Below are 15,563 nucleotides of genomic sequence, written 5' to 3'. Positions count from 1 at the left end.
TAACACTCTTCGTAGAATGGAGGAGGAAGCTTGGTTGGTGTGGATCGAGGAGTGAACAAGGATTTTCATTAAATCTTATTGAGAAAGGAAGGAGAGATGATGAAATCTGGAGAGGAACAGGAATAGGGCCATGGAAAGGTGTCTCCCTGACTCTTCCTACTCTCCCAAGATGGGATGGAGAGGGACATGTGGACTGACGAGAAGTGACTATTAGAGAGAGGTATGTCCAAGATACAGGCGAAAGGGAAACAATCAAGGGGAGCATCTCTGAGAGGCAGGATGGGCTGGGAATCCAAGCACACAATAAAGAATTGGCCTGTCCCACTGCACATTTGACTTTAGTAGCCAAGTGGTTGAGCCAACTTCTATTTACTCTGTGAGGAAGGAGGCAAGATAGTCAGTCTGCTGAGAGTGGGTGGTGAGGATGGAGGTGTGAGAAGAATGGAGGTCTAGATCCGCTTCTGCTGAGAACAGGAACACAGGAAGGACTGAACAGGGCAGAGCCAGCTCTGTTCAGGTTGGAGATGATGGGCACTTCTTCAAAAAAAAAAAAAAAAAAAAAAGCTACCAGATACGGCGATGAAGATGGTAGGGGTCTTGATATAATGACAGTCAAGGTTCCATGGTTACAGGATCAGTCAGAGGAGGGCAGAGGAAGACCATGGGCTTCGACCTCCCAGGGAAGCTGCTAATGAGGGAAGGAAGAGGAAATCCACCAGTTAGCCGCCTAGTGCTTTTCTCTTTGTTACTGCTTGACATCAATGAAGAATAGCTTCTAATGAGGGCTCCCAAGGCTGTGACAGGCCCCCGGTGCTCAGCACTGTAGCATACCCTGGTGCCACCTCCTCAGAAGCTGCCTCATTATTCAATACTTGTTATGATCATTTCAAACTGTGAAGATTGACGTGGAAAGAAATAAGAACGTTGTAAAATGTTGCTAACAATGAACTTAAGTTATTCAACTAATAGTTTGTTCAGACGAAATGATAGCCTTACTTGCAATGATGATTTTCTTTAAGAATGTCTTGTGACGCTGTGGCCTGCATTTCCTTAGGGGGACTCCAGCTTTGGGGGAAGATACTGACCATTTCAGATGTTTCCAATTTGGAGCACACACCACAATAGGTGGGCAAGGTAATCTATCGTATCTCCAACATTATTTGTGTTCCTTTTTGCCTAAACACAAGCTTACTCTTATTTGACATATAAGTCTACACTGGTGCCCACTCATGGACAAAGGTGTGCTTCATTGGGGGGGGGGGGGGGAGGTGGATGTGAGTTTTACAACCTAAGGAACTGACATGGGCTCTTACAAATGCCTTCACTTTCGGTATCCTGGGACATGTGGCCATCTGCACGTGTCTGGGGTGTGGGGATTTACAGATTTATTATCTAGCTTTAATCAGGTCACACACACAAAATTAACAAATATCTTAAAAAGATTTCTGCTAAGCTGTACATTGACATGAGTATTGCCAATGAAAGCACAGGAAAGCCACAAGAAACTGTGAGAGCTGATGCCTTCTCCTGCTCCCGGTTATGTGTACATAACAAAAACTGGGATGATCTGGTGAAACCTGAAAAGTTAACCAAAAAAGTTTTAAAATTATCAAGAGGACTATTAGAAATATGAATTTACATTTACTACGGTCAAGGCTAAACCTTGACCAAGTGCATATTTTGCCTGGAAATGTCACTCAGTGATCATATGAGGGCATCATGATTAGCTAATCGTTTAAAATATTATTTCATCTTCATCTCATCCTTCAAACCCTTTTTTGTGTCTTATAATGTTCATAACATATTAGTATAACAAAGTACTATGTACGGTACACGATATTGGTAAAGTACATTATATAATTCATTATATATGTACATATATTTTTTACTTACTTGGACTGAGAGTATTTAATAGGGTCCCTGTGGAAAAATTTGGACACCCTTGGTCTAATTTATCATCTGTCAATAATACCTTTTAAAAATATATGTGGACCAGGAAGGATTTAGGATCCCTCTCATAACTGCGCCACACGACAGCTCTGCAGAGACCCCACACAGAGCAGCGAATCAGCCAGTTCTCTTGTGTTCATAGCTCAGAGGAGGAAATCCATCTCTAAGCCACATGCATGCAGCCGGCCATGACGGGTTACCTTCTGCTTCTCCTTCTTAGTCACAGTTTGCTTGGAGCTTTCTACAAGATGGGAGAGTGCCTCATGCTTCTTGGTACTAACCATTAATTTTTTTTTGGCCTAGAGTCAAAAATATACAAAAAAAGCAAAAAGGGCTCAGAAACAGATATCAAGAGAAAACCTCTTCTGTCCTGGAACAAGTCATGTTCATGTGCTAGCTTAAAGGACTGTGTAATTCCAGTTCTTTATTTCTGCCCTGACCTCAAAATCTGCCTGGAACATCACAGTGGCTAACATTTTGCCCTGAAACCACTGTATGTTTTTTCATTATATCGAGTACACTCAAGAGGGTTATACATTTCTCCAAATCACAAAGGCCCACAAGCCTCCAAAACATTGTTCTAGCTAGCATCAGGAAGGGAACGGCTTTACCACAAAAACATCGCAGTAAACATGGAAGACCACTTGCATCATTCTTTTAAATCGGCCTGGGCCACAGTTGAGGTCATTTTAAGATGCTCTCTTAAAACTTACAGCAAAGGGGCGATTTCATTCCTGATACCCAGGCTTCAGGGCTGCATTGGCAGTGGGGGGCAGGCTTGGGGGGTTGTTAGGAAGGAAGAAGCATTCGAAGTCCTCCTACTCAAACCTCAAAGTGGGTTACGACCCAGGTGATCGTTTCCTATCCTAAAGAGTTCCAACTTGGCAGAAGCTGGTGCTCCAGAGATAAAATGAACAAACAGAACTTGGCTTGAGTTGGATCCAGCCTGTTCAGGAGCTGGGTTGATTGAAAGTGTGTTCAGTTTTGCACATCAAGGTCATAAGGACTGTAAAACCAGGTAACGAAGGAAAAAGCTCCCTCTCTCTTTAGGAATCAGAAGCAAAGCCTTCCAAATGTCTCTCGACCCACGAAGCTTCTGCAAAAGTGAATTCAAGGGACAAGGAGCTCAGGGACCCTCTTTCTCTGCCTACAGTCACATGGCCACAGAGAAGGGAGAGCATGAGGGAAGCTTTGGGAACTTTAGGGCTGCCATTTCTGTCTCCCAGATAGATCACACTTCATTACTGACATGCTGAAACCCTTCAATTGTAACGGGGGAGAAAATCATTAGAGCTCAAGAATTTTATGTTCTCCAATTTCTCTGTCACTCTTCATAAAAAAATAAAATCGTTGCAGTTAGAGAAATTACTTGGTGGCAACTGGGAGGCAATTATAGCTGCCGAGCATGGTTTCTCTCTTTCGGTCCATTATCTTGAATTTCCTGTGAAAGCTGAATATTTGGAGAATGGATTTTTAAAAACAAGTTCTGTTTGGGGCGCTTGGGTGGCTCAGTTAAGCATCTGACGCGTGATCTCAGCTCAGGTCTTGATCTCAGGGTTGTGAGTTCAAGCCCCATGCTGGGCTCCATACTGGGTGTGGAACCAACTTAAAAAAATTTTTTTAAACAAACTCTGTTTAAGAAAACTCATAAAATCAATCAAGAGCAAAACTAAAACTAAATGCCTGGACAGTGATTATGGGACTTTTAAACGTTAATTATAAAAGTGATTCTCGTGAGCATTCTTTTACCAGTACTAATGCTGTGGGTATAGAAATCCATTTATCTCAAACATTTCTTATTAATGTCCTTGGTCTTATGGAGTCCTTGATTTCAGCAGGAGCTTCAAAGGCAACAGTGAGGGCTGAGTTGGGGCTGCCTATTTTTGAGGGTCTCTCTGGTTCTTGCCACTAGCAGCTGTCTGCTGGGGAAAGTTCTCTTTGGGCACCGACAGTCTGGAGATGAAAAGGGAGTTCAACTTTTGGAGCACAAGTTCTCTCAAAGGGGGAATCAGTGGGTTTTCTTAGCAGAGTCCTTCTCTGCTGGCCTCTAGTTCTTTCAACTTGAATTCCTCCTAAACGGGATTGTTCTAGAATTATCTTCTGTACATATATATGGGTTCCATCTGTTATTCTCTCTGCATAAGAACCTGTAATGATATGCTCTAAATTCTCACACCAGATCATAATTCCTCTCCCTAGAATTCATTTACTGTTTCCTGCCCATATGTTATCTAGCCAACTACATTTTAAATTACTTGAAAATAGGAACCATGTCCTAGTACAGAGTGGAGTACAAGAAGTGGACCATACATATTTGTGGAATCAATATATGTATTCCCCTTTACATATGGCTACTCACCCTTCACAGTACTCCTCTCACTAGCGAGACAGAGATCACGAATGCCCTTCTACAAATGATAAATCCAAAACTCAGAGAGCATTTGTCACTTGCTCTAAGTTACAGATTATACAGAGAGGCAGTCAGTGTAGTGTAATGGGTAAGAGTAATGACTCTGGAACCCAACGACTCGTAACAATTCTTGGTTCAACAGTTAACCAACTTTAGGCAAATTACTTATCTCTCAGTGTCTCAGTTTCCCCACCCATCTGTCAAATGCTACATGCCACATTGGGTTGGCTTTTTTTTGGTGGCAGGGGGTGGGTGGTGGTGGTGTGGCGGTTGTTGCAATGGTTGAATATATAAATATATAACATTTGGCACACAATAAATGCTGTCTGTTAGCTATGAATAATAACCATATTTAGAGCCCTGCTGTGCTATCAGTTTAGTTGAAAGATATATCTACATAATAATTCAGGTGAGGAAACATTTTTCTCTGCAGTTAGCACTCAGAAATACTAACACCAAAACACACAATCACATTTGTGCAAAAGCAAAAAGATTCAGTCCTAAAAACTGAGTTTACATAAATGGCATTCATATGTATACTTGCCTTGATTTGTTGATTCCAATTGCCAATGACAAGATTCGCTGCGTTTTCAACTTCATTATCAAGCTAGGAACAGAAAAAAAATAAAAATGATTTCTTTTGCTGTCTTTCTGTTGAATCACGGTGCTGGCTTGTTTGTTAATTCTGGTACAATCACTATCACAATCCATAGGAATTCCAAAATCCTACAATGGACGTATATCCTGAGAAAAGTAGCCAAACTACCTTTCTCTCATGTCAAAAATCTCTGGACAGGATTTAGCTTGAATGCATTTGGTAAAATAACCCTTTCCGTGTAAACCAGGTAACTCTATATAAAAACTTGTAAAAACATCAATGTGCACAACTTGCATGGAGGGAGTCTTGTGTGGTTTGGGGTCATTTCCAGACCTACCACTTCTTCAGCATCATTCCATGTGGCCCAAACTTGAGCACCGTGACAATCCATACGGTCCTGGCCATGCTAATTCTAAGTCTCTCATTACCCTTGAAGTGAATACTGTTGTAATTGCAGAGATTGAATTCTTAATCATAATTAACTTTTCTCCTGCTTTTTTTTTTTTAAGATTTATATATTTATTCATGAGGGACACAGAGAGAGAAGGAGAAGCAGGCTCCTTGCAGGGAGCCCAGTGTGAGACTTGATCCCAGATTCCAAGATCCCAAGACCTGAGCCGAAGGCAGATGCTCAACCACTGAGCCACCTGGGCATCCCGTTTTCTCCTGCTTTTAAACAGCCAGAGGGATGGTAACAATAATAATAAAAATATATCTAGGCAACCCCCTCAAGGAGATCAGACTTAAGTGAGAGCGAACCTTTTTTTCCTGGACCATAGATGTTTTTTTCCAGGCCCACAGATCAGCAATCACTCAACCGCATGGGATGCCTAGCAATGCCTCCATTTTGTCCAACTGATTGAATTTGGAATATACAATTTATTTTAACAAGCACAATGAAAATAATTTTGGGCATTATGTCACTTTTGACTCTACGTAAAATGCAGAACAAATTCCCTTCAAAAAAAATTCTCATCTTCCCTTTTTTTAAAATAGGCTTCATAACCAATGTGGGGCTTGAACTCATGACCATGAGATCAAGAGTTGCATGCTCTACTGACCGAGTCAGCCAGGCATCCAGAAAAAAAAATTCTCCTCTTTTATCTTCTGTGAGTGAGTGGACCAGGGTGGTAGGGGTGCAGCGGGGAGGGGCAGTGCTGAAATAAAGACTATGAAACTGGACCAGCAGTTTGAGGGATCACGACATTAATTATTCAAAGCACTATGATAATGATCGTGTCACTGTGCCTAATTTATGGTAAGTACTAAGGAAATGCTAGTGATAATCATATTATTATGGGATATGAAAAACACTTTGTAATTAATGAAATACATGACTGGTGTTTGGTTTTTATTAAGTTGGTTTGCAAAGGTGGAAGATTATATTACTTAGTAATAATTACTATAAATTTCCCTCATCACCCCAGCCCTCAGTAGAACATCCATTCTGGTACAAACACACATATGTCCACACAAACATCAATTCCATTTCCTGACTCACTTTAATGAATTTGAATAAAAATGTTTTTATATCATTTCTCTTCCATCAGGGCTTTTACAGATTCCCTCATCTTACTAATTTATTACCTTAAGGAGCTCCTCTATCTGGCTGTGGTCACTTGAAACCGCCCCTAGCCACTACCCCTTCCCTTCACAAAGGGCCACCAAGGGGTGACTGCTTCTGAACTTCTTACCTGGACCTGGCCTTGACACAACTGGGACCATGACCTCACCCTATCGGAATTGAGTTGTGTTTATTAAACATCCCTTTATGTCAACTAAAAATATATTTTAAAGTGCTTAATGACAGTATAATACACAAATAAAAAGAAAAATAAGTCTATCAGAGAAAGACAATTATCATATAATCTCACTCATATGTGGAATTTAATAAAGAAAACAGAGCAACATGGGGGAATGGAGGGAAAAATAATAAGATAAACTCAGGGAAGGTGACAAACCAGAAGAGACTTTTAACTACAAGGAACAAACAGAGGGTCACTGGAAGGGAGGGGGGTGGGGGGATGGAGTAACTGGGTGATGGACATTAAGGAGGGAAAGTGATGTGATGAGCACTGGGTATTACAGAGGACCATGAGTCACTGACCTCTACCTCTGAAACCAATAATAATTTATATGTTAATTAACTGAATTTTAATTTTAAAAATGTATGTTAAAAAATAATAAAAAGATGAAATTGTCCTGGAAGGAAAGAGACACAGGAAGACTAGACAATATGCTAGACTAGAAGACCAGGTGCTCCCAAAAGAATTGCTTAATTTTGTTTTTTCCCTTTTTTTCAATTTTAAGACAATTTGAGGACTATATCTATTATTGCCTTTACCTGATCTTAAACTGTTAAGCACAGAAAAACATGTCTTTTTAAATATTGCATTTATAATTCTTCTGTTTACAAAAAGAATATCTATTCATTGAAAAACAATGGAAATACAAAAAGTGCCCTAAAAATAAGATGAAAATAAGCTCGAATTCCACTATCTAGAAATAATTCTTATTAACATTCTGGGGAGATTCCATATATTTACTTTACAAAATGGAGATCGTTTTTATTTAACACTATATAGTGAAAAAATTTCCATGTCATTAAATTCTTCTGTCACAAGATTTTTACTGGTTGCCTAATATTCCATTGCTTGAATTTATCATAATTTATTTTTGGATGATGAAGAGGTTTCTGGTTTTTCAGTATTATAAACAATGCTTTAACAAACATCTTTATACATAAATCTTGAGTTTTGTTTTTTTTTTTAAGATTTTATCCATTTGTGTTTTATGAGAGACACAGAGAGAGAGAGGCAGAGACACGGCAGAGGGAGAAGCAGGCTCCATGCAGGGAGCCCCATGCGCGACTCGATCCCAGGACCCCGGGATCACAACTTGAGCCAAAGGCAGATGCTCAACCACTGAGCCACCCAGGCATCCTGAATTTTTGTTTCTTTTTATGACCAATTCCTGAAAGCTAGCATCACACTCGATCACGGTTTATTCCTTGGGTTAAAGACAGAAACTTGCTTTAAGATAGATTTAACTCACTGATTTTCTCTTCTTTTCATGTACACTCAGGACTTGATGAGTTGGTTTTATTGCTTCCAACTCAATTGCTTTGCCAAGTTTTCTGGAAATAGAACATAAAAGACACACAAGCATAGTATTAGGATTTATATCTACTTTCCAAATTATTTTCTGGGGAAATAAAACGGCGTGTTCTAGCCTATCTATTCAGGACAAGTTTGGAGAGGAATATTTGTAGCGCCCACTGTAAATGTGCGTGCCTCCCCTTAGGGTTGCAGCGAGCCCGGGTGGAGCACTCACTGATGTAGGTCCGCCGCTGACTTCATGCCCTCTGAGACCCAGGCCCAGGCACTGACGAGACAGCTGGAAGCAAAAAGGGGCGGGGGGGGGGGGGGAGACAAGAGTGGGGGTCATTTTTCCAGTAAAGTCTGAGAAATACAGCATCACCTCTGATTCACTACATACAGAAATTGCACTCGTTTCCCTAATCTTATTTCAATTTGTCCACAGGACTAAATCCTGCCAACTTATTGACTGCACTATAGTCGTTACATATACGGCTTTTTTTCTGTCATTTTTCATTTCGATTTTCATTTTCCATTTCATGCCTGTAGGAAACCAGGGAAATAAAGTAGCCAAAGGTGATCAAACATGTGGCCTGGGTGGAAGCTGGTGTGCGAGGTAGGGGTAGGGAGGCCTAAAGACACCCTTAGCAGGCTCATTTCACCAGCGAACAAGCCGAGCTGGGCTCAGAAGAGTCAAGTGGTAGAGGACCCAAGGGCCCTGGGATGTCCCATGTGCTGCTCTTGGGGCTGGGGCCCAGCTACCATTCCCTGCTGGCTCTTAGGACAACAGCTCATATATTTTGTCATCTCATAAGCAGGGTCTCCATTTAGCCAAAGGAGAACTCACTGCCCTCTCCTAGGGGCCCAGGGTGGGGATGAGGAAGACTGATGCTCTAGTCTCCCAGAGAAGGGGCATAGCTTGCAGCAGCCCACATCACTGGCCTTCAGAAGCCAGAAGGATCAGTTCAATTGCATCAATAAACCTCAGGAACAGAGGCCTGTGTAGACGTGGATGGAGGGGAGGGGACAGATCCGTGCCACTGATGAAATCAGGAGGGTGCAGAGGTTTTGCCTCCAAGTGGCTTAGCCTGCACCCTGCCGTCAGAGAATCGGAGAGCTAGACCAGAGGGTGCCAGATTCTCTGCGCATCCAAAGCCAGACACAAGACCAGAGACGATAGACTACTTAGTATAGACTTCCTGTTATAGGAAATTGAAAAAAGCACAAAACAAATCTGTCTCGATAGGAAGTAGATCAGTGGTTGCCTAGGTGGGGAAAAGATTGCAAATAGGCACGAAGAATCTTTTGATGTGATGAAAATGTCTACGTTTTGATTTGGGTGGTGCTACATAGCGTATACATCTATCAAAATCAACCAAACCATACACTTAAGAAGGCTGCTGGTTACTGCATGTAAATTAAACTTTAATAGAGTTGATTTTTAGAAAAGGAACCCAGGCACCCTTTGGAGAAGAGAATCTGGCATTTGGTCCTCAGAGGAGCTGAGCAGCAGAGCAGAAAGTCTAGAGCTTCGGCCTCAGAGGTGTCTGCGTCTTTGTTTCCTGTGTGACCTTGGAAAGATCACTTGATTTCTCTGACTCTCGCTCAACTGATCTTTTAAAATAGGAATAAATCGGGTTATGTATACAACACAGATTTGGGTATGGATAAAAGCCCAACTTACTGTTTATTATTAAATATTATTGTAGTAATCCTGGTTAACCAAACTTTCTGGATATGTCAAGTCTTTGGGAGCATCCATGCCAGATGCTAGGATTGCAGCACAATTAGACACACGTCCCTGCATCCCTACACCTCTCATTCTTTAGCAAGTAATTAGAATCAAAGTCATAATGAACCCCATGCCAGGTGTTAAACACATTTGTTGTATTATCTCATTTAATCCTCGTGGCAATTACATGAGATAGGTTCTATTTCCATTTTAAATACACGCCAAGAGATAAAATAAATTGCCCTAATTCACCCACCTGATAAGGGGTAGAGGTAGAATTTAAATTAGGGCAGTGTCAATAAAGTCTATACTCAACCATTCTGCTATACTGGCTGCTTTGCAGTCTACTTACTAAAAATCAAGCTCAAAGTCAAACAATTTCAAAGCCATTATTTGCTGTTACAGACGATGCCTAAGGAGGAGTAAGAATGTGAGATCCAGAAGGCTTCTTCTTTCTTTCCCTCTCTCTTTCACCATCAAAAGAGGTCTTTGCAATGGCACTGCCAGTTTGCGGTGACATCTGCGAGCATCGGTCAAGAAGCTTTGTAACAAATTATCGTTAATGGACCATTTTTAGAATATCTTTTAGAATATCCAGTATCTTTCTTCTCTCCCTCAAAAAGAAAAAAATCAACTTCATTCTGAAATATAATAAGGAAAATGTGAAGCACCAGTTTTTCAGGACCTGATGTGCTAATCTCTGCATATATGATCTCATATAATATACACCCCCACACACAGACTTGCGCACATATGCACAATGAAACGCATGGCACTACTCCATCTAATGTATGAAGGAAATCAAGGCTCAGGGCGGCCCGGATACTTGTCAGAGGTCATGGAGTTGAGATAAAGCAGGATTCAGACTTCTTGACTCCAAGACCTTCCAACGAAATGGCACTGCTTCCAAAGTAACATATCATCACCGAGGCTTATTATGGATACAGGCTCAGGAGTCATAAGGGCACCAGATTAGTCCAGTTCTACCGCTTATTATCTGTGTAATTGGGGCCATCTTCTTAAACTCTCCAATCCTCAAGACCTGGTCTGTAATGGGAACAATAATAAGACTTGCTAAGAGTTGCTGAGAGGATTAAAGGAGAGTATCTGTAAAAGCACTTAACGCAGGGCCTGGCACACAGTGAGTGCCCAAGAACTGTAAACCAGGCTTCACATTACGCACCACATTTTGTAAGAGGAAGCTGGAATCGTACATATGTCACTTTTTATAACTTTTTTTTTAAGATTTTATTTATTTATTCATGAGAGGCAGAGATGTAGGCAGAGACATAGGCAGAAGGAGAACAGGCTCCCCATGGGAAGTCAGATGCAGGACTCGATCCCAGGACCCCAGGATCACACCTGGAGCCAAAGTCAGACACTCAACCACTGAGCCACCCAGGCGTCCCACTTTTTATAACTTTTAGTCATCATTTTTGCCTTACCTGTTTCATATACTTACTTTTTTTGTGTGCTCTGTAATACTTTGCTGAACTTGACTGCCAGTTTCTGAAGTCCTTTGGCATAGCTAATCTCCAAGTTTGCCCTATTAGCAAAGGGATAATTGATGGATAGGATGCTGTGGCCAGATGTCAAACACACACACACACACACACACACACACACACACACACACACAAATGAGTGAGGGTTCAGGCTGACGATGCAGTGTCTACACAAAGAAAAGAGGTAATTTCTTTACTCTAAGGATCCTTTTGTGAAATCCTTAAGGATCGCCAAAAGGACGCTACAAAGGGAAAGTTTTTAATTTAACCTCCTTGTACACTTGTGTTATGGGTTGAATCGAATGCCCTTCCCACTCCCACAAAGATGTTAAAGGCTTTACCCCGAGAGCCAGTGAATGTGGCCTTATTTGGAAATAGGGACTTTACAGATGATCAAACTAAGATGAGGTCCTCAGGATGAGCCCCGATCCAAGATGGCCTTGAAAAGAGAGGAAAGTTGGACATAGAGACCAACATGTGGGGAGAATGCCATGTAAGAGATTAGGACAAGAGATTGGAGTGATGCATCTACAAGCCAGGACGTCCCAAAGATTGGCGGCAAACCACCAGAGGCGAGAGAGCGGCAGGGACCAGATTCCTCCTCACAGCCCTCAGAAGCAACCAACCTGGCCAACGCCCGATCTCAGACATGGTCCAGTCTCCAGAACCATGAAACAATACATTGCTGTTATCTAAGATGGCCAGTCTGCCATGGTACCCTGTGATGGCAGCCCTAGCTAACTAATTCCCGGAGTAAGCAATGGAAGGCTTTCCTACTTACTCTGGGACATCAGCACCATCGGGTTAGTTTTGGATGATAATAGCTGGCAATAAAGTGATAAATTATGATGAAGGAGTAGGGTTTTTTTTCTTTCTTTTGTTTCTCACTGCCCTTGATCAAGTCTTTATTCAAAATTAGCTGTCTGAAAAGACTCCACATTTACAGAAGAAACAAATGTACATTTATGCAGCGGGCTTCTTGTCTTCGGGGTGGGTTTCTTTTCTGCAGGCCTCTCAGCTGCTGGTTTCTGGGTCGTGGCAGCCTTTTCCCCACCGAAGACTTCTGCTCCTTAACACCAACAGGCGTCTTTCCTTTCCTTTCTTTCCTACCACAGGCTGCTTGCTGGGAAGCCCCTTCTCATCTGATCTGGCTTCTAGTGATGTTGCTGCCATATGCACCCAGAGTGTGTGCCGCCTGACCTGGCGGAGAACAGTGTTCAGGCACGTGGTCCTGGCATATGGGTTTCCCATCAACAGGATTCTCAGGTTCTTCAGTGGATTGTTTTTCAGGACTCCAAGATGAATCTTCTTGCGTGGTGCTCGGAGGGCTCTGTGGATCTCTGGGCTTTTCAAGATTTGGCTAAGGTGTGTATCAAGCATCTTGTGCATGGGAAGGGTAGTCACTCTTGAGACAGGAAGCCTTACACCAAGTGCCATACAGATCATCTAACTTGCAGAAAGTACTTTCAGTCCAAGTCTGGAAACATCCCATATACCCACCATGAGGAAGTTTCAGAAGGTTTAGTTTGCTGACATTAAGTAGAGTAATTCCAGGGATGTTTCTGAAGGCCTTGGTGACACCATTGTCCTCATTATAGATAATGCAGGGTCGCCCACATTGGATATGATGATGGTTTCCCATTTTGCCATTTCCAGGTCTCATGTGTTGACACACATACTTTTTTGATATCATTCCAGACCTTAAGTTTCTGAAGAAGCAAAATAGCCTCCTTGGTCTCATTGTAGCCTTCAACTTAATTTTTAGCCACCAAAGGGAGTTTAGGAACTTCCTCAGTACATCCTCCTTTAGACAGGAGCAGCTCTGGTAAGGCTGAGGCACCCAGGGCACAGCAGATGACATATCGCTTCTGGATTTGTTCACTCAGTGGTGCCAATGGTGCCAGATTTTGGATGGTGCAAACATAAGGACCCCATGACACATATTTCCAAAAGTACCCTGGCTGCAATAGTGAATCCCAGTGCCTCAGGATGTGGGCATTCAAGCCATAGCTCTGCCAGTACGCGGACACTCAACACTTGTTTGAAGCCCTGCTAATTCACGAACAGTTGGGAGGCTGTCTGTTGTTTTGGCACAAGTTGGTGTGAACAAAGTTCACAGTCTCTGGCGGAATGGGAGCCTTGAACACAGTAGGCAATGTGGCATTTTTGCCAGATGACTCCCCCTTTGCAGAATGCACCGATGCCAAAGGACGAGCACACATCGTGGCAGGGAGAGGAGAGGGCCGAGCTCCTCTCAACCCGGCGGCTCTTTGAAAAGCAAGAAGTAGCTTTTTAATGGAGAAGTGCAGAAGTGGACAAAACCAGATTTAGAAAATGAATTTCTGTTACTTTGTATGCAGGACAAGACCCAGTAGGGAATCTGGGCATGCCTCCAAAAGCAAACTCCTTGGTTCTTTTGAATAGATTGAATCACTGTTATCTTAAGCCGATTTTACCGTGTCCTACTTATAGGCCCATCTATAGATAACATAAAGACATACTCTTATTCATCTTCTCACTTTCACTAAAGATAACACAAATGTAGGAAATTAAGTTCAATTTGTATTGTTTTCCTTCTGAATTGGGACCAGAGCAGGTTTTTTGTTGTTGTTGTTTTTGTTGCATAGATTTTAGTCTTTGAATTCTTTTTTTATTATAACATATCTTTAGAATTATTTATGACTTCATTTCATTTGAAAAACAATCCCAGAGCTCCCTAGTAACTAACTTAATACCTGCATTTTTTTTAGTGCAGTGAAATTAGATTCAGTGTTATGGATTGAACAGAGAAAGATAGCTCTGTTTCATAAAATGGAATCCAGAGAACATGAGCTATTGATCTATTGCTAAACTTCTATTCAGCTGTCCCTGTTAGTAAAGCTGTGTTCTCCTTTTTTTAAAAATTTTTACCACTTTTTGAAAGAAAGAAGGCCACTGTAGAGTGCATGTTAAGGCCTAGGTGCAGAAAATGACATTTGGAATCAGAACTTGCCCAAGAATGGAGTGGGTATGGCAAATACTTTAAAATAATGAAGCCAATAAATATCTCATTCCATTTAAAAATATTTTTTTCTGTGCTCTAGGAGTATGTTCCAGTTGATGGAGAGAGAGAATGCTGGTCAGCAGCAAGCTGGGAAAGACCATCACCTTGATGGAACCTAGATGCTCTAGAAGCCCAGACCTCCACTTCTGGAGTGGCGTTAGGCACTGCTAAAAGGGAGTAATCACACCTACCTCAAGAGGTTTTATGATGATTAAAATGTGTGATCGAAGCCTAGGAGGGGCTGAACGACTAGATCAATTCTGGACTGACCTGTATAACCTGACTCCTGGCTCCCTCTCTGATTTCCCCTCATCCCCTTGCTCCTCCTTAGTGGCCTAAGGCCATCCTGCCTCAGGGCCTTTGCACTTGCTGTGGCTGGGTAGTTTTTCTGCTACATAACCACATGGCATCTTCATATAAACCCTAACAGGTCTTGTGCAAACAGCACTAGCTCAGAGGCTACGCTGTCACTCTCCCCTATGGCTTTATTTAACTCCTAGAATTTACCGCTCTCTTACATCACATGGTTTCAGTGTATTTCTATGAACAATTCCATGAACACCTCTGAAATGTAAGCTCCATGAGGGCTAGGATTTGTTATGCTCACTGCTATATCTCTAGACCTAGAACAGTGCCGGCATATAACAGGCACTCGGTGTGTATGTCTTGAATGAATAAATCAATGAACGGACTTCCCATCACATCTTGGCTAGAATTCTTACCTGGTCTCTGCTATATTTGTTTTTCCCACCTTTGAAAACTTTAAACCATTTAGATATATTCCTGCCCTGATGCATCGCTCAGGGCTTTCTAGCCTTTACAGTAGCTAGACACAAACCCTGTCCTAGTCCATCGCTAACCAGAGGGCTTTCCAGGACTTTCTTTTCCAGCTTTCCATTCTTACTTGGAAGCAGCACAGAAAGCATCAATATGATGACGCATTCCTACTGCTCAGCTCCGTGCAAGGCACAAGTTCCTAATAAATAGTAATTTTTCTGATTATCACATACCCAAAGTATCTCTAAACACTCTGAACACCCCAAATATACAGAGATGGGAGGTATGGGGGAAAGAATCCACAGTTTGCTCATCCACCAGCTCCAGGACAATTCAGCATGGCTTCTAACAGGATAGGTAACGCCGTGGGGCACAGCCTTTTCCTCGGAATTCGGTTTCACTCTCAGAATGTTCTTGCAGGCTGTCCAAGGAGTCCCAGGGGCCAAGCAG

General features: G+C 42.0%; 1 protein-coding gene and 1 pseudogene across 10 annotated transcripts in view; both read right to left on the bottom strand.

Moving 5' to 3' along the window:
• The window catches only part of NOSTRIN (nitric oxide synthase trafficking), a 56,479-nt gene that overhangs the window by 24,483 nt on the left and 16,433 nt on the right, over window positions 1–15,563 (bottom strand). For 3 of the 10 annotated variants that reach the window (XM_038584742.1, XM_038584738.1, XM_038584746.1), the window contains 5 exons: window positions 11,251–11,334; window positions 8,292–8,354; window positions 8,013–8,094; window positions 4,905–4,967; window positions 2,151–2,249 (listed from right to left, as the gene is read on the bottom strand). In XM_038584742.1, coding sequence (XP_038440670.1) covers window positions 2,151–2,249; window positions 4,905–4,967; window positions 8,013–8,094; window positions 8,292–8,354; window positions 11,251–11,334 — 391 coding nt within the window. The other 7 variants (XM_038584745.1, XM_038584744.1, XM_038584740.1 and 4 more) reach the window with 5 other exon arrangements.
• On the bottom strand, window positions 11,396–15,031 carry LOC102155356 (annotated as a pseudogene).

Source organism: Canis lupus, chromosome 36 (assembly GCF_011100685.1).
Source record: "Canis lupus familiaris isolate Mischka breed German Shepherd chromosome 36, alternate assembly UU_Cfam_GSD_1.0, whole genome shotgun sequence".
Taxonomy (NCBI): Eukaryota; Metazoa; Chordata; class Mammalia; order Carnivora; family Canidae; genus Canis; species Canis lupus.
This window is presented reverse-complemented; position numbering and strand designations above follow the sequence as displayed.